The sequence below is a fragment of the Agelaius phoeniceus genome, chromosome 7, assembly GCF_051311805.1.
Source record: "Agelaius phoeniceus isolate bAgePho1 chromosome 7, bAgePho1.hap1, whole genome shotgun sequence".
Classification (NCBI taxonomy): Eukaryota; Metazoa; Chordata; class Aves; order Passeriformes; family Icteridae; genus Agelaius; species Agelaius phoeniceus.
The window spans coordinates 41,438,141-41,457,214 of record NC_135271.1 but is presented as its reverse complement, the minus strand read 5'-3'; the positions used below and the strand labels follow the sequence as shown (position 1 = coordinate 41,457,214).

Here is a 19,074-nt window from a genome sequence, read left to right as displayed (position 1 = left end):
GGTTAGTTATATTCTGAGACTTTAAATGGATATGTCTTGTGCTCAGAGGTCTGATTTAATGTTCTGTTTTAATCTATTGTCCAAACATCATTAATGTTGTCTTTGAGGCATGGGACAGCTTTGATGGAGTCTCTTTTTAATTTCTGGCCATCACCCTGTGCGGCCATAAACAACATCCTGCCTGCTAATGAGAAAATTCAAGTTATTGGAGTCACATGTCTTGTGGAAATAGATTGTAGTGGCAGAAGAAAAAAAGGAACCGACTTTGCTCACCTTCCACCCCCAGCTGGCATAAGCATTTGGATTACTGACAGGGAGGAGAAGTTTCCACAGATCAAGATATTCCAACAAAAGGCAATGTTGCCTGTTAAAAATGAAATTATTATAGTCACACGCATTAATTCCTTAACCTGCTTTTGTGAGTTATCTTTTCTGTCTATAGGCATCTGAAAACTTTCCTAATTAATGCTTTGCATGCCAGCTGTCAGGCTTAACCCTTCCTAACAAATTGAGGTCTGTGACAGGATTTGAGCCATCCTTCAAGTGTGCACTGAGGGAGCAGGATCCTCCATTACACACCCAGCAAACCAGGTGCATGACATTGGTATCCCACCCATCGCTTTCCCCCTCCCTTGTCTTCTGTAAACTTGTTTGCAAAGCAAAACTTGTGTGTGTGACCTTAGAAAGATGGGGCAGGAGTGGCAGCCCTGGTTTCTACCTTCTCCCCACCATATAAGTTGATGTTAATCCTTTCAGGTGGTGCTTGCAGGCAGCCCCTGCAGGTGCTTGTGTTTAGAGGAGGGTGGTGCTGAGAGCATCTGGGGGGCTCCTGCAGCCCTGGTGGCTCCTGGGGCTCTCCTCTCGCCCTCCATGTCTCCACAGAGCACGGCTTCGTCGGCTACTCCCAAGAGCTGATGTCCAACAACACCCTGCCAGACTACAGCCAGGGGGAGTCCTTCTTCACTGTTTTTGGAGTGTTTTTCCCAGCTGCCACAGGTACAGTTCGGTTTTGTCCTCTGCCTTTTTTCCTCCACAGGAACATCTCGGAGATGAGCAGAAGCAAGGGGAGCTCCTCGGCTATGAGCAGGACTGCACTTGGCTGTAGCAGACCCGAGTGGTCAATTCAAATGTTCAGGCTTCCCTCCAGCATCTCAAATTTTTTGCACTCCTGTCTTGCTCACTTGCTCTTCTGTCTCTGTGGTTCGACGCTGCTGGTGAGCTCTGTGGGTTGATGTGGTTCTGTAAATCCTCCCCTGCCAAGGACAAGGCTCAGGCACTGATCTTGGCCAATGCTGTCAGGGCAGAAGGTATCAAGCCTGTCTAAAAGAACTGATCATGATTTATCAAATCAGATGAGCCCTATGACTTTATTGCACTGGGAGAGTGGGAAGAGCACAGGAGGACTTTCTCTCCATCCTTACCTTAGCAGGTGGCTGAGCTGGGCTGATGCCATTGCCCATGGTGGACCCACCACTCACTGTGTGGTGTCACAGGTTCATCCTTGTACGTCAGCAGAGCTCATCTCATATTTAGGAGCTTAATTAGGTACCTTCATATCATCCATTCCCTTAAATACCAGGGAGATGCATGTCCCCTTTCCAGAGCTGACAATCTCCAGTGGGAATGCAGTAGCTATCAGCTGAAGTTACAATACCTTTTGTTGATGCTGGGTGTTTTAAGCTATAAAAAGTACTGATTATAAGCAGTTTCCATAGTGATGAATCCTTGGATTACAGAATGAATTTTCAGAGGATCAGCTCTAAGCAACTCACTGGAAGTTGCAGAATTGCTGTAGGAGACAAATTAAAGTGTTTTGTGAAACAGATGGACTGAAGGAATGGTTGGGTTGCAGAAGTCACTTTGTCAGGTGCACCTGGTGCAGGACTTCAAATTTTTCTTTGAGATCCTCTCTCCCACCTTATCAGTCTGGCTATTACCCCTCTAGGTTTCCTCCTGGAAAACTCACCTTCCTGAACTATTGGCACCACAGAGATGTCTTCTGCCCTCTTTTTTGTTGTCATTTTTGATTGGCCTAAGTGAGTACCCAATAGAAAAAAAACTCATGAGCTCTGTCTGGTGCAGGAAAGCAGGTTGTTTTCTGGCTCCTTGGTTATAGAAGAAGGAACAGAAAACAAAACTGTGCAGAAAATTACCATGATTAGCCATATTAAATGATTTTTTGTCACTGCTAATGCCTGGCTGCTAGGAAGAATGCCAAAACTAATAGATACAATTTGCTTAAAGCCCTGGCAGCCTGTTGCTCTGTTTAGTTAGCAGTAGTAACACCAGTAGTAATGTCAAACATTCTCTGAAAATACAGTTTGGGATAATGTATAATTACTTTGGTTGTTAGCACAGCTTTTTCACGTGTTCTTTTTAATTGCTTGGTTATTTACAGGATTTAAATTATTCCTTCAGAGTAGCAGTGCCAGTGGTACCATATAACATCACTATCACTCCTGTCACTGCTGTTTGGAGCACTGTGGAGTTCAGGAGCCTCAAAAAATGCAGGTCTGTGTTTGGTGCTCTGCATGGAAGAGGTTATGGTCTGATTAAGAAATTTCTAGGATTTCAGGGCGTCAAGACTTCTCTGCTGCCAGTGCTGCTGCTTCAGGGCAGGCAGCGTGATGCAGAGGGTGAGCAGAAGTGGCACAGAGGAATGACATGGACAGGCTAGCACTGCTCCCAGGCTGTCCCCTCCAGCCTGTGGCCCTCCCCACCACCCACCTCTGCTGGAACCCCCACAGTGACCACTGGAAGCAAAATCCTTTGCCTTAAGATACAACAGAAATTTGGGGAGAGTTTCAGCAAAACAATATGCTGTTTAGTTTTGAGGGGTTACATTGAGCCAGTTTGAAACAGTTCTTTGATCCACAGCAATGTTCTGTTTATCTTTAATTAGAAAATGTTGTGTTTACTATTTTTAATTTGTAGCATATGCTAGCTTACAATTTAAGATGCTATTTTGATAACAAAGTTTTAAAAAAAGAATATTTCGGAAATTGTGAAACAAATTGTTTGGGCCTTTTGAGATGAAATGTTCCTCTTTGAAGTGAAACTATTTTGATCTCTTCAGGATAGGCTTCTTCCTCTGTCTCTGAGATGGCTATCTGAATTCAACCAGTTTGAGTTTGGTCTCTGGGATACACTAAAAAGGGGCTGTAAGTTGCCCATTTCCACCAGACACAGCAGTGAAAGAGAAATGTGAAATGCAGGCTGGTAGATGTAATAGCAAAGAGGGGCAGCCACTTCAGCAAGGGGGAGCAGGACCTCTGGGGAGACCCTTGCCAGACCAAACAGGCAGGAGGAGCAGCTGGGGATATGCTTCAGTTGATGGGCCAAGGATGGCCATCCCAGCCTTTTGCAGACCAGTAGCATCATGCTGCCTCCTAGGAGCATCCTCCTTGGGGTGTTTTGCTCCAGGTCAGGTTGTTTTCTCTGTTCCTCTGTGTTTTACTGGTATGACTCCAGCAGTGAGAGTGAAGTTACCCCAGTGTTAGGGTTGAGCACTGGTAAGCAGAGGCTGGTCTGTTTGCTACCTGTGCAATAGCTGTTTAAACCATTTCAGCTGGATGTTCAGTGCAGCTGGCTGAATTCCCCAAAGTTTGTCATTTAATCATAGGGAAGTAGCCAAGGGATCCAAAACAGACATCTAGAGCTGGCCTAAATGGGAGAGCATGGGCACAGAAGACTGGGATTTGCTGGCTTCAGTCAGTATAGCTGTGGAAGATGTGAACATGCCCCTGTAGAGGTGCTGTGCATTGACCAGCTGTTCTTCTGCATGTTTATAAATACCTTCTCAGTGCACACATTTTGCTGCTGTGCTGTGATAGGTGAACACTTGGACACCCACCCAGCCAGGGCTTTTCAACAGGGAGGGAGTCTCAGGGGCAGCCTGCCCACAGCCAGCTCCCAGCAGCAGCCATGAAGCCATCAGTGCATTTTAGAATTAAGATAAATGCTGTTTCTGTTGTTCAAAAAATGTTTTTCCACTAAATCCCCAAGGTTTTCTGTCTAATGAAAGAAGTGTGTTGTCTTGTGATAGAAGAAAGTAAGATGTCATTTGAAGCAGCGTTAGTGGAAAATATCACTGCACAGAAACCAGTTCTGAAATAAACCATATCTAGCACTTGCAAAATGACAGCAAATAGATTTAGAAGTTTTGGGCTAAGTTATCAGATGATGTAAACTGGCACAACTCCATTGAAGTCTATGGCAAAGTGCCAGCTTACATCAGTGGAGAAGTTGGCCCTTTAAAAAAATTAGCTACAAGCCTTATCTAAGATTTTCCATTCTTCACCTCCTGGGTGAAGGAAAAAAATCACCTTTTATATTTTACAGTATGTTCACTGAGAAGTGCACTGAGCGTTTGCAGAGTGATCGTATCTGCAGCTATAAACCATGGCTGGTGGGGCTGGTGGCTGTGCCTGACACACAGTGTAGGTGGTCCCCTCATGCACACATCCACCCTCTGGATGATGCCCAGGACCAGATTACACTGGGAATAGCAGCGACGTACAGACTGTCTCAGCCATAATTTCCTGGCTGGGTTGACTGTGTTTTCATGCTTCTTTGTCCAGAAGCTTTGTCACTATCTGCTGCTCTCTAAGATAATAGCCAGTGTGGAAAATCCAGCCTGCTATCTCATTGAAACAGAGAGCTGGATCATTTTCTCCATGGAGAATCGGCAGAGTTCAGAAGGGATTGGCCATTTCCCTAGGGATAGGCCTGTGTCTGAAGGAAGGAACATCCCAATTTCTTCCTACCTTGACTGCTAGGAAGGACAGACAGAAGGAATCTGCAATGAGTGTTGTGATAGTTCAGGGTCTGCACTGCCTGCCATACGTGTTCTTAACTTGAAAGAAAAAAGAGCATTTTCAGAGGAAAAACTGATTTGTTCAGGAAAACTTGTTAACTGACAGGGTTTAAAAGGCTGCTGGTAGTGGAGAGGTGGCTCTGGCATTGTCCATACATCTGTACTACCAGACTGTCCACACCTTTGCACTGGTCATGTCAGAGTCATAGCTGCAGCACAGAGGAGATGGCTTTGGCCTGGGTAGCTGAGAATATCTGAGTTTCTTCCCTCTTTGGTGGCCTTGACCTTTGGTTGTGGAACCCATGAAACTCTGGTGACCTCCTGGGAGCCCTGACAGAAGCCAGTGGTGTGCAGTGGCCTGGGTGTGACCCTGGTCACTGCTGGGCAGGAGGTCAATCACCAGCCTCAAGATCCTCTTTATGTGGGCCCTGGGAAGTCAACTCCTGGCTGCTCCCAAGCGTGTGTGGGTCTGTGGGAGGGACGCAGGGAGGCAGCCCAGGCTGTGCAGTCATCGCTGTGCCGATGACTCACGTCTTCAGCTTTTTTATGTTCAGTCCAGAAAATGCCATTTTGGTGTTTCCCCAGTGCTTTGCTGAGGCAGGAGTTTGGATGAGGAAGAGGTGACTCAAGCTGGAAGATTTAAAGGTGGTGCCAGATGTTTGAGAAACTTGGCCAAGAAGCACATGAGATTAACAGCTGTCCTTCTGACAATAGTTTGCTCCCTTTGGAATAAAAAATTCAGAGAATTCTGTTTTCTGCTTTGTCTCTGAATTGCAAAGTAGCATGTCATCAAAGAGTGCTTCACAGAGAATTTATTTAGGATATTTGTGACCGTTTCCATTGACTTTTGCCTTCCTAACTTTTCTTACCTCTAGCTAAGCCTGTTGTGTAACTGTTTGAAAGGAGCAGGACTTGAATATTGCACGGAATCTTTATCTAGAGAAAACCAGAGCAGCTGACAGGCTTTTAGCTGTGCTGTTCAGAAGCATATCCACAAAACAGTCTTCCAGGAGAAAATTAAGAACTTGATTTGTAATGCTTTCAGTATGGTGTCAAGGATTCAAATCTGGTCTGAATTTGGAGGAAAAGCTCTTCCAGGAGCTGAGGAATGCCAGGATTCTGTGGGGACCAGGGAACAGTTGTCAGGGCTCTGGCTCCGTGGTGGAGATGACAGGAAAAGATGGCTGGTCAGTGGACTGATCGGGGGGAAAAAAAAGAGATGATCAAGGAAAAAGCATTAATAATAAATAAATAATAAGCCCTGGATGTGTTTGGCAGCAGGAGAGCGCCTTGTGCTCATTTGTATGCTGTCCTCACGGCACAGCAGTGAGGAGGGGAGGTGTTACAATTCCCTGTGGGCAGATGTGGAGATGGGGCTATGAAGATGCACAGGAGTGCCTGGGACAGAGCAGAGCAGAGTTTGTGTTCCATGATTAGCAACCCAGCCATTGCTGACAGCCCATCAAAGGCCAGGGTCTGCAGGGAATAGGGAGGCCATCCATTGGCTGATTTGGGTTTGTCCCCTTTACCCTGAGATTGGTCCCACAGCTCTTGTCTATCCTTCATCTTGGGGAAAAACCCTTCCAAGCAGCAATCAGTGTTTGAGTTTAAAATTCAATGGGCTGTTGCTGATTTGGAGCTGTAGTCACTCAGATTTGCAGCTGCAGAGACTGACTTTGTCATTCTTATGCCCTCTGAACATGAGGAATGGCTGCTGGCCTTGGCAGCCGCGGTGGACTGGCGTGTGGTCAGTCCCTGCTGCAGGGGCTGCCAGATGCTGTGAGTGCCATGGTGCTGGCATCCTCCTTGCCATTGTTCTGGGGTGATCTCACCCTGGCCCCAGGGACCATGCCATCAGCACTGCTGGCTGGCTCCTGGCCCACGTGTCCTTATGGAGACATTGGTCTGACATCCCAGGGGGGAACAGTGATGGGCACAAGTTAGCATCCTAAAGTATTTGGTCCTGCCTTCAAATTGTCCAAATTTTCATCAGGATTCTAAATCATAGATTTTTATTTATTTATTTTTATTTATAGCACATACCCGAAGTCTTCTAAGAAAACTTTTGGGATAATGTGACAAGGGAATCTCTGTTTTGTTGACAAGTCTGGTATGACTCCTTCAGCTATGGACAAAGCCCCTTAACCAATCTACCTTGGATTTCTGGTCTTAATGTAGAGACTCTAATCCTCTGATTCATCTTGTTTCCCTCTCTTGCTCTTTAGATGGTAATTTTTTAGGCTAAGGACTGTCCCTGATTGTATAATACCCTGTACTCTGGCCTAAAATAACAGTTCAGTATTTTATTCTTAGTCCTAGCATGTGTTTTCTACGTGACACTGGGACAATCACTTGCCCTCTCAGTGTTTCTGTTTTCCTATCTGCAAGGCAGAGATAATGCCTACTTCCAAAGCAGATCCCTTGGCTGGAAGGTGCCACCTACGTGCCGAGAGCCCTGTCATTCCCTCTGCTAATGTGATCATCATTTAATGGGGACAGGACATTCTGTTGTGTAGCAGTGGCTGTCCCCTGTGAATGCAGGGACCTGTAATGGATCTGGACCGGGGGTTGTACCACTGCTGCATGCGCTGCCCTGATGAACAGTGGCATTTCTCTTTTCAACAGCTGGGCAGCATTGTCTCCTGTTAGGTTTGTATGAAGATAAGATGGGTTTTGTTCACATACTGCTTCCCCCTCAGCACTGTTCAAACCAGACAGAGGCTTCTTTGACATGTTAGTGGTGACTTGCTTCTGTTGAAGTCATGAACATTTTTTTACCAAGCAATTGATGGGAGCCAATATTTGTCTGTGTGGCAGTGCAATGAAGTGATATAGCTACTGTTGTGAAACAATCAATGAACTGATTGATTAAATTATTTTACATATTGCAATGTGTATTATATATACTATAACTTAGATTGACTCTAAATTGCACTTGTGTCTGCAAAATACAGGTGTGATGGCTGGGTTCAATATGAGTGGAGATCTCCAGAAGCCTTCTTCCAACATCCCTCTGGGGTCTCTGGCTGCTATCGGCACCTCGTAAGTCATTGATTGGGGAATATTTGCTCTGGAGACTGCCCTGAGTGTGACCAATCCATTTCATATTCCCATCAGCCTTTTATTACTCAGCCATCTGGAAAATTAAAGTGTGGCTCTCATTCAAATTGTCATCCATTACCAGCACATACTCTGGGTGGGCTGGAGATGTTTGTAAGTGAGGATGTACTTGGTCCTTCCACTGCAGGGTGGGATCTGTGCTGTGCTGGGTGCTTGTGCTGCTGCAGCCTGGCTGCCCCCGAGTGAATGCAGAGTTCTCCAAGGCTTGGTGGGGCATGATTTTGTCATTCACTGCTGTAGATTTCAAGGGGGGGGGGAGGAGGTTTATTGCTCCCCCTCTTGTGTTCTTTTTCTATATAAATAGAAAAGAAGTATCAAAATTTAGTATTTTTTATTACTGGGCAAATGAGGGCAAGAGAGGTGAGATGACCTATCCACCTGCAAGACAGGTGAAGCAGAGGCCCTGCATCACCAAGGCATGCTCTTCCCAAGGAAATACTGCTTTCCAGGAGAACTTTTCACTGCTGTTTATTAAAAAAAAAAAGCCCCGTAGGTTTTCCTGCCTGCTTTTATTGCCATCTAAATTGACTTTGAAATTATTTCTTTTAATTGTGTACCAATGTTCAGTCAGGAAGGAAGATTCTTCACAATTTGGAGGCATTCCTGCTGGAATTGGTGCTTGTTTTAAGAGGGGGGATTCCACAGGACACAGTAGTATCACATGAGTCCATCTATCCAAGGCTGTGGTCATTCCCTTCTCTGCTGTCTGGGCTTTACAGACAAAATTATCCCCCGGCCTGAGTATGGAGAGGCCAGAACTCCAGAAGAGGATCTGGCTGAGGCTGCAGAGCTGTGGTGTTAATGTTGCTGCCAGGTGGGGGGACCTGTGTACCTGCAGAGCCACAGAATCACAGAACAGTTTGGGCTGGAAGGGACCTTCAAAGGCCATCCAGACCCAACCCCTGCAATGAGCAGGCACTTCTTCAACTGGATCAGATTGCTCCATCAAGGTCCATCCTGACCTTGAATGTTTCCAAAGATGGGGCATCCACCACCTCTTGGGGCAGTCTATTGCCATGTTTTACCACCCTTATTGTAGAAAATTCATTTTTTACAGCTAGTCTGAATTGACCCTCTTTTAGTACATACCATTACCCCCTGGCATTTTGCTCCAGGCCCTACTAAAAAGTCTGTCCCTAGGACTGGGATATTTGCTCCCTGCACACCTAAGGAGTGGGGGTAGCCTCCCCTCAGGGTTGGTGTCAAATTCATCCCTGAAGCGAAATTATTCAGGAACCATGCAGAGTGACTGAAGACCCAACTTGTGGGCATTTGACCGTCTCCTGGCTCTCCTAGGGGCAGAATTCTCTATGTTCTTGTCTTGCTGTGAAGAAATTGGTTTATTTTTGTTGTTTGCAGGTGGTTTCTGTACATGGTCTTCGTTTTCTTGCTGGGAGCCATTTGTACCCGGCAGTCTCTCCGCTATGACTTCATGATAGCAGAGAAGGTAACTTGAGGTTTTTATAATGGTGCTTTCAGGTTGCCATCTGCCTTACTGAATGCCTGAGCTTTTCAAAAGCCTAAGGAATGTGGGTACACATCCCTCATTAAAATTTCCCTGTTGCAAATCCCAGTGTACAATTGGTTTGAATAGCCTTGCATTCACCAGCATATCCCGTAATGCCAAACCTTGGCATTGTCACCCAGCAATAGCTTTAAGAGCTAAGGCATGGTAATGTGGTCTAATGATAAATGCTCTATTTTATTCCATGTATCCTTTCTCGTTGGTGAAAGCTTAGACCAAATTGAAATCTCTGAAGAACCCCCCTGCTTATCTTGACTAAGCCAAGCGAAGCTCACGTTTCCATATCTAGCGGGCTGTAATTGCAGGGTGAGCAATTGGATTATTAAGCTCAAGATATTCCACACAGAGTATTTACATGAGGGGGGTGTGCAGTGTAACACACAATGAGCCTTACCACTGCAGGCCTCTAAGAAGAGAGCAAGAGATTTTGGTGTGTGCCATTGTCTTTCTTTGGATGGGATGTGGAAAGGCTAATTTTCTGTTATTGGGTATTGTCCAAAATCACAGGTTCACTGTATTTGACACTTTTTTCTGTGATTCATTTGAAGTTGAGAAGTTTACATTGTTTGATCTGTAACATGGTTTTAGTCTAAAATATCAATTTGAAACTCTGGTTTTGTTTCTTGACTCGAAACTTCTTCCAGCTCTAAACTTCTTCCACCCCCCCAGATAAACTCCCAATTATTGGTAGGGCTCTGCCACTACCTGCTGAGGTAAAAAAGTCTACCTCTGTTTCAGGGAAAAAAAGAATGAACCTGCCTTCTCTAAGGCAACCTCTTTATATGTCAATGACTTAATGGGCAAAGAGTGCAGTATCCAAAAGAATCAGCTTTAAATGAATCTGCTGAAGAGAAAGAGATTGTTAAAGCTGTCCTTTAACTTCAGAACTCTCAGTGGGAAAATGAAAAATCCCTAGTAATGAATGAGAAGATATTTAATACTGTCAAATACAAAAAATAAACAAGCAAATACCCCTCTCCAAAAAAGTAAATTCAATTTTCTTTCCCCTAATACAGAACAAACAAATGGTGCAATATTCATGTTTCTTCTTTGAGTTATTACAAGATGCTTTAGATTTTAATGACTTTGGAGAGAAGAAGGGGGGAGAGATCATTACTTCTCCAAACTCTCCCTTTCTATCACAGGTGAACGAATGCTTGGCTGCTTTTCTCTGTTGCAATATTTGTTTGGCTTTTTAAACACAAAAATGAGATTCAGTAATTTCACTTCTAATGAGCTCCAACTGCCAATTCCTTGCAATGTATTCACACTCTCTATGTTCAAAACTCTTAGCAAAACCTTTCATCAGCCTCAGTGAAAGGGACTCTTCCCCTCTAACCCTGATTTGAATGTCAAGTAGCACATTTAAATGCAAGCATTTTTGGCAGCTAAAATAATATATGATGTCTGGCACAAGTGTTTGTTTCTTCCGAGTATTTCTCGGAGCAGGGTAGGATTAGAGGAGAGGGAAGGGAGGATTCCCCACTGAGTGTCTGTCTGCTGGGCTAATGAGAGCTGCTATCTGCTCATCTTTGCCTCAGGTTCCTTCTGTCCCACAAGATACAATTCTCAAGGCCAAGTGGATTTTCATGGGGAAATGTTGTGGTAGGAAGTTTGAGCAGTTCTGGATCATGATGTTAATTTCACTTGCCTTCCCCAAGAGAAAGGTTTTTATGGCTTTTTACCCAATCTCCTTTTTGCTGCCTGCAGATTTTGTAGACAAAAAACCAAAGTCAGATGTAGCTTGAATCATCTTTAGCCATGTAAATTTTTGTAATTCCTCCTAAAAAAGCATGTGCCACCTTACTTCAATGGGGGCAGAAGCTGGGAGGACTTGTGTTCATTTAGACCCTCTTTTCCATGGAAGGAGGGGTGGGAGCAAATGTGGGATGCAGGGGACCTGCATTTGGAGACATCCTCAGTCACAGATATTTGTCTGCACCTCCAGCATTCAGAGGAGTATGGGCATGTTGGATTTGGACCAAAATGTGAGGTTTTTCTCTCTGCCTGGCATTTGTGCTGGAGTTACTCCCATGCCATTCTCCTTGCCTGGCTGCTGGCTGTCAGACCTCTGTGGTCTCGCAGGACTTGGGGGTGTTTCAGGTGACCCTGGACTTCGTTCTCCTTATTTTTTCTGTCCAGGTCCTGCAGTGCCAGGAACACTCCCATTTCAAAGCTTTCTTGCACAATGTTTATATTGTGGGGTTTTGTGTATTTGGGTGGGGTTTTTTAGATACACTCTCTGTGCTTGCAGCTCTCGACAGTGGGGACCTGCTTAGGGGGACCCCAGTCCTCACTTCTGTGTGACAGGCCAGGAGCTGTCCTTCCTTTCCCTCCACACCTGCAGGAGATGCTCCCAGCTTGAAAGGGTGCTTCAAAAAACAGTTCTAAACCCAGTCTTGTTAGCAGTATGACTTTAAATTTTTTCTTTTTAGTGTTTCATGCTGGCCAAAGGAAATTCTTTTCTCATTGAAGACAGGAAAATAAGGTCATTGTATTACATCCTTTGGAGCGTGTTTTTTGAGATGCCATTTACTTAAGTGGCAATTTTGATTTGGTTGTACTGTGGGTTTTGCTTCAGGATTGGTTTTCCCCTCTGAGACACAGGGGTTTGTCTTCCTGTTTTGGATGGTGGGAAGCCTGGGCAGCTTTTCCTGTATGATGTGCTCTGTATATAAGTGATCTTGCCTGAAATAAACTCACTTCCAGTTACTTAAGGGGAATCTAATAGCTGCTGCTTTGCTGCAGTTGCTCCAAGTGACAAAGAATTCCTTGGATATGAGCTTGTAAAATGGTTCTGTCGGTACAGGATGTTCAGTATTAAATTACTTTTATGGGATAATTTTCCTGTATTAATTGCTTGTACTTTATACCACAGACCAATTAAATTGCTGCTCTCCCAGGGCTTGCTCTGTTCATTTAACAACGTTAGAAAATATATGTGATCTGTTAAAATACGTGTATTTAAGATTGCTTAGGTGTCTTTAAGGCATAACATAATGAACTTTGCATTCTCTCTGTTTCCTCCAGGTATCCTTGGTGGGGTTTTTGTTTTTGCTAGGGCTGTACATCTCATCCCTGGCCTCCTGCATGGGAGGGCTGTATGGAGCACCCCGGATCCTGCAGTGCATTGCCCAGGAGAATGTGATCCCCATGCTTGCTTTCCTTGGACGTGGGGTTAGTCATCCTTTTTGCAGGATTGCTGTTAAACCTTCACCTGAGCTTAAGAAGCCAAGATTTCTATGTGTCTGTGGAGTGAGACGGGGGATGCATGAAATGCGAGGAGGGGAAAGCTTGGGATCTGGTATCCCATGCATAGGCAGAAAAGCCAGGAAATGGGTGGTTTTATGAAAAAAACCCCAAGCATCCAACTGTCTGTGGTCCTTTCCCTGCCTGTCCCTGTGTGCACTGCCTCTGCTCTGAGCCCTCCCACAGGGTTTGGCGTCGTGCAGTGCTGACACTTCACTCCCACCGTGTGCTCTGCCCTGGGGCTCTGTGTCCTGCCCTCATGCACACACAGCCCCTCCTGGGCTGCCATCAGTCCCCTCCCCCCTGATCCACTTGCTCAAGATGTGCCCAGCAGGACAGGCACTTATGATATAACTTTGCCTGTGGGGTATTTGCAAACACCTTCTCCAAGCTGGTGCTGATCCCAGCCATGACCGAAGGAAGCAACTCCCTCTCCTCTGCCCTCCTGCCCAGGGCAGAAGCCTGAAGCTTTTGTCCCAGCACATGGTGAAATAGATGGTAACTGTCTCCTTACCTTTTATCTGTTTCTTTCTTGTTCTTCTTTCCTGTAAATTTTCTTTGGTCTGTTCCTGTCCTCTGTGGTAAGTTCAGAGCTGAGTGCTTGGCCAGCTGTGATGCTCTGGATTCAGTCTGTGTGCAGTGGAGAAGAGGACACTTCTTTGGAAGATAAGGTGCCTTTGGGACACTATTAAATAAAAACAATGAATAGATTTGAAAGGTTAAGTGAGGGGTCTTCTAAGCTTTAGATATGCATTGAAACAAAGTCTTGCTTGGAATATGACAAGAAGCTTTTTCCTTGCTTCGTGAACAGTCTTTATGCACAGCTCATTCTACTGATACCAGTCACCAAGGACTCTGTAGTCTTGGGCTATACATCCATACATGATTTTCCCTTTTTTTGAATAGGGAGAAAATAATTCCATCACTCTCAATAATCTGGAGTACCTAAGTGTCTGCACAGAGTGTCTAGAAAAGCCTTATCATGCTTTGCTCCTTCAGAGTGGCTTAAAAATACAGAAAAATATTTTTCAGTATTGATATTTATGAATGTTCAAAATATTTAAATATTTTATAAATATCATAATTTTCTCTCTGTTGTTTTATGTTTCTCGAAGCAGTTTTCTAAACTAAAGGTTATAATAATAGCAAAAATAATAGTAATAATTGTAGAGAAATGAGGAACAGTAATGACTGCAAAAACTTCCAGCTCCTGAAGGCAGTTTTCAGGTGATCTCAGAATGAGCTGTTCTCTACTTGGCAACTCTTATGAAATTCTCAGTGGTTTAGCAAAGTTGATTCCTTCTCTTCTCTGATAGTTTTCTGTCTTTCTGTCAAATTTTCTGCTCTGAACTCCAAGTAGAGTGCCATGATGGGAAGGGCTCAAAAAGAGGTGAGAGATCAAAGGCAGACCACTTCTCCCCCTTCCATCTTTCCACACCTTGGGAATTGTTTAGATTTGGTTTATGGAGAGTAAATACATTTAATTTGTCCTTACCAATCTACTCCACATCAGTTCTTTTTCATGGTTGAAGAAGGTGGTGTGGTCACCATAACCCCAGCTGATGGGGAGGACACAAATATTTTCTGTGGAGTTAAATCCAAGCCAGATGCATCCTGAGGTCCTCCCATCTGTTCCCCATCTCAGTACACCTTTCTGATACTGAAGATGCTTTCTGAGATCTGTCTTCCTTTGGCCCTAAGATGTATTTTTGTTCATTCTGAAAAGATGCAATTGTCCAGAAGTTGTTCCCTTTTCTATTAATAAATAAGAGTGGAGGAAACAGAAAGAGTTTCCATTTGAGCAGTGTGTTTATTAAAGAAGTGAATGCAGTTAAGTGAAAACTTAAGATGCTTTGTAAGATATCTTGTAAGATATTTTTAAGCAAAGTCTTACACAGCTTGCACAGGCTTGTCAGGTGGCAAAATGGCAAGATGGTGCCTGGTCCAAGGAAGGGTGTGTTAGACCTGGGATCAAAGCTCATGAGCCAAAGGCTCAGGTATTCCCACTCCCAATGCTCTTTGTTTTGTGCCTCTTTTCCTTCCCCTTTCCCTGCCTTCAGCCAGTCCCAAAGGACAGGAGCAGGCAATGTTTCTCCTGCCCTCCTGACACATGCCTGGGGTTGCTGGGGCTGACTGCCACCCCATGTCCCCCCTGCCCAGCCTCAGTGCTGCTTTCCAGCTGCTGCTGGGGTGGGTGGAAGGAGGGCAGCCCCACCTGCACAGGCTCAGCTCACCATGGGCTCAGCTTGGCTGCCTGGCAGGGCCAGGAGCTGCTGATGTGCAGGTGGCACTGCCTCATGCAGAGCTTTTCCAAGGGCAGCATCAGGGAGCCTTTTGGGTAGGCAGTGATGCAGAGTCCTGTGGAATAATTAGAGATGAACAGTTAACTCTAATTAACACGTTTTATTGCCAGACTTCCCATAAGCCCCACAAATCTCTCTGAAGGTTTATTGCTGCTTTAATGACATTGTTTTACCATGGAGAGATGAATGAGAGTGGATGAATTTACCAAAGACAAAGACTGAATAAGGCTTAGAAATGAAGTGGGAGCTCCACAGCTTTTGGCTTCCACTCAGTTCTTTAATTTATTAGGCCTGTGAGCCTCTGTTTGCACATGCATGTATTCATGATTAGGGGGGTACTGCAGACAGCCCAGGTAACCACAAACAGCAGCTGAGCAAGTGGGGAATCCTCATGGCAAGGTTCATGGTTATTAATTTAAATGCATTTTTGTTTTATTTATGAACTAGAAAGGCCCCAACAAGACTCCAGTGGCTGCGATTTGCTTAACAAGCCTCATCACCATGGCTTTTGTCTTCATTGGGCAAGTGAATGTTCTTGCTCCCATAGTCACCATCAACTTCATGCTGACATATATTGCTGTGGACTATTCCTATTTCTCACTATCCCTGAGCTACAACTTTCAGCAGAAACCTGAGGAGACCCAGATGGGAGCTGCTAGACCTGCTCACCCCTCCCAGCCTTTAATTTTCAACAAGCCCCCCAGCCGTGCAGCAGATGGGGTAATTCAAAGCAGATCGAATGGCACCTTGCTGGAATTCAAAAAAGACATGGACCAGCTTTTTAAACCATTTTTTAGTGAGCCAAGTACTTGCAAAAGAGAAGGAGCTGAGAATTTAACCCAAAAGGGCAAACAAAAGAAGGCAAAGAAGCCAGCCAAGCAGACATTACAAGACAGCTTTCTCCTGGATCTTCATCAGGATACTCCCCTGGCTCAGAACAGCTGGGATGAGACCACAGAGCCCCATGGGAGGCAGCAGGATGTGGATGAGCAGGGCAGTCAGTGGGATGCAGGTCTGGGCTCATCACCCCCTGTGGATGCCCAGCACATACCCAGGAGGATGGAGCAGAGGGAAGAGCCCTGCAGTGAAGTGATGATGCTCCCTGGCCCAGGGGGAGAAGGTAAGGGCTGTAGGAGATGGACATCTCCCTGTTCAGAGGAAATTGTTTATAACCTTGGTCCTCCCAGTGCTTTCCTGAAGGCAGGCATGAAACAAGCTTTATATGGGGCTGTCATTCAGTGATTCATGGCAATAATATCATTTATTCCAGGTGAGGGTAGAGTTCATTGCAATGCATCACAGGAGAAGTTCCAATGCAATTTCCTACAGAAGATTAATCACAGGAAAGCAGGCAGGACTAAATTTACTGCTGGGTTGTTTACGATATACTCATAATTCTTCACAGGCCTGCTGAATGCTGTACATTAAAAAGGGTTTAGGTGTATCTTGGGATTTACTTCATCCTGGTGTGGGGTAGGATGGTTGGAGCCCTGTGACTCTAAAACTCAGGCTATCTTGGTGCAGTGGTCCCCACAACACAGGTGGAGTCTGCAACTCAGCATCCATAGGTGAAGATCTGAATTTGTGGTGATGTGGGTATTTGATACAGCACGTGTGCGTGGAGTTTGTCATTCCCAGTGCTGTAGTGTTTCATCAGCATTAGTCAGTTAAGCTTCCTAAACCCCTCTGAGGGAGGAAAGTATTATTTTTCTTATTTCACAAATTGTGAAGCTAAGGCAGAGATAGATGCAGCCTTCAAATGGACTTAGTAGCAGAGCTGGCAACTTTTTGGTTTTTCCCTTGCGCTTCTTTTCAGTTTTCATTTTGGAGGTTTTGGTTTAACTCTGTCATACCCAGCTGTCAGCTAGAATTTTTGCTTTGGTTCCTGGAATCTGGTAATGTAAAGAAGAGAAAAAAACCCCCAAATTATAGCACCTTTCCAATTTATTTTTCTTTTCATTTTCTTTAGAATCATCTATAAAGCAACAAAATCCAGAACTGGGAATTCAGCAAATACCAGAAACCTTCTACACCAGATTTTTCAGTCACTGGATTTCCTTTGCTGGTGTAAGTAATTTTCTTTTATTTTGAGCAGTGTTTTGTGATAGTAGAAAACAGAAGAACATTCATTCCATACTGCAGTGTAAGTACTCCAGTACCTTAAATAATGGTACTTTTGATAGTGTAAGTACTCCAGTACCTTAAATAATGGCTTTTGATTCTCGTATTCTAGGTCACCTGAGCTAAATTCTCCAGGTACCATGCCTTGCAGTTCAAATTCAGGAAAAGCCAATGGCATATTAAATTAAATAACAACAGGAAAAAAGCCAAACAAACAAGCTCCAACCCAACTCAAAAGTACAAATTCAAAGTCTGGAGTCTTAGGACTTTAAAGATGCATGGGGAAAAAAAATAATCAGTGTCTCTCTTTTCCCTGTGTGCCAGTCTGCTTTTTCTTGCTGTGTAATGGACTGGGACACCATCTTCAAAGCTATGTTGCTTTTATTAATGGGTCAGTTTCTGCAATCTTAGGGTGGGGTTTCATTAGAGCTGACTTCCTGATACCAGCAGCCCAGCTATGAAATTCCATCTTTTGAGGGAGGAAAGGAGAGCATTCCTACAACATGTTACTTTAAATAACTTTTAAATAGCTTCTGCCTCAAGTTGCTGAGAAGTTTAAGACACTTAAATTTATCTTGGGAAGATGGATTATTGGGCAGATGACAAGGAAAGGGTCAGATATGCATAATGAATGAGCATATGGCTTTGCTGCATGGATGAGGATTTCATAGCTGTGCATAAAATGTAACAAACCCACTCAAACAACAAACCCTGTTAGTTTAGTTAACTCCTCAGATGGAGTTGGACACCTGCTTTTCAAATTCACCACTGCTGCTGCCAGCAGCCAGCTCCTGGTGAGGGATTCCACTGGGCACCGGGGCTGGGCAGGGAGTGGTGGCCCCTCTTTGGGATGGCATCTTTAGGAGGTTGTGTGCTGATGCCATCTCTGGGCTCGTCTCTATTGTGGCTCCCAAGTGCATGTTAGGGCAGAGCCATCAGCTCTGCCTTTGCAGGGGAATTTGCTTATGGAGATGATGGATGTGCTCATTAAAGCAAACTTGGTTTCCTGTCAATGATCAGGCTTGGGAGGAGGGTGCAACAGAGCTGGGATGGGATTGATAATGCAAAATAAAATCACAAGAGCAAAAATTGGATGTGTTTACTCATCCTGACTCCTCTCCCCTCTGCCCTCTCTCTTTGAGCTTCACTTGTGTCAGTTGAGACCATTTTAGCCCTTTCTTTGTGTGCTGCCATTGCTGTTCTAAACATCTCCCATGGAGACGCTACCTCTGCCCCTGGTTTGTATGCAGCTTGAGCCAAACCTCCTCCTGAGCTGGTGAGCCTCTGGATACTTCTCTTGGAGAAGCCCTGGCAGAGACCCACACTGCCCCTGGGAGTCAGGGTAGCTCACTGGAGCTACCTCCATGCTGCTCAAGGTGACACTGTAAACCTGTGCTTTCCCTCCTTTTAAGGGTGAGACCAAACAAGGCTCCCTGTAACATGGAAACCTGAGCTTTGCCTCTCCATGGTATTACCTCCCAGACTCTGGGGTAACCCCAAGCTGTGTCTTTCCAACAGGCAATTGTGTCCCTCATCATAATGTTTGTCATTCAGTGGATCTACACCCTGGTCAGCCTGGGAGCAGGGGTTATTCTGTATTTCTACATCGGCCAAGTCAGCCCAGGACTCCCTCTTGGTGAGTTTTTTTTCTCTGTACTATTAAACCTGCTTAAAAATCCATTAAACTTTAATTTAACTCAATTAGGAATTGAGATTCTTGTGTTTAATACGTGGCTGACACAGTGAACAATGACAATTTGTTTCATTGCTATTTTAATACATTTTCTCTCTGAGTCTTTAATTTTCTGTTAGATTCTAACTATAACTAGCATTGGTGTGATAGTTTGAACATGGTGCTTGTCGCTTTATTATATTGTGCTTCAAATGGGAAAAACAGATACTAAGATTTGATAGGGGTGGCATTTTGTAAATGTATCCCA

General features: G+C 44.6%; 1 protein-coding gene across 1 annotated transcript in view; it reads left to right on the top strand.

Moving 5' to 3' along the window:
* The window catches only part of SLC12A8 (solute carrier family 12 member 8), a 46,790-nt gene that overhangs the window by 21,538 nt on the left and 6,178 nt on the right, over nucleotides 1-19,074 (top strand). The window contains exons 5-11 of the mRNA XM_054636729.2: nucleotides 883-996; nucleotides 7,771-7,858; nucleotides 9,296-9,383; nucleotides 12,492-12,638; nucleotides 15,461-16,133; nucleotides 16,983-17,080; nucleotides 18,653-18,770. Coding sequence (XP_054492704.2) covers nucleotides 883-996; nucleotides 7,771-7,858; nucleotides 9,296-9,383; nucleotides 12,492-12,638; nucleotides 15,461-16,133; nucleotides 16,983-17,080; nucleotides 18,653-18,770 — 1,326 coding nt within the window. The remainder of the gene's footprint in view (nucleotides 1-882; nucleotides 997-7,770; nucleotides 7,859-9,295; nucleotides 9,384-12,491; nucleotides 12,639-15,460; nucleotides 16,134-16,982; nucleotides 17,081-18,652; nucleotides 18,771-19,074) is intronic.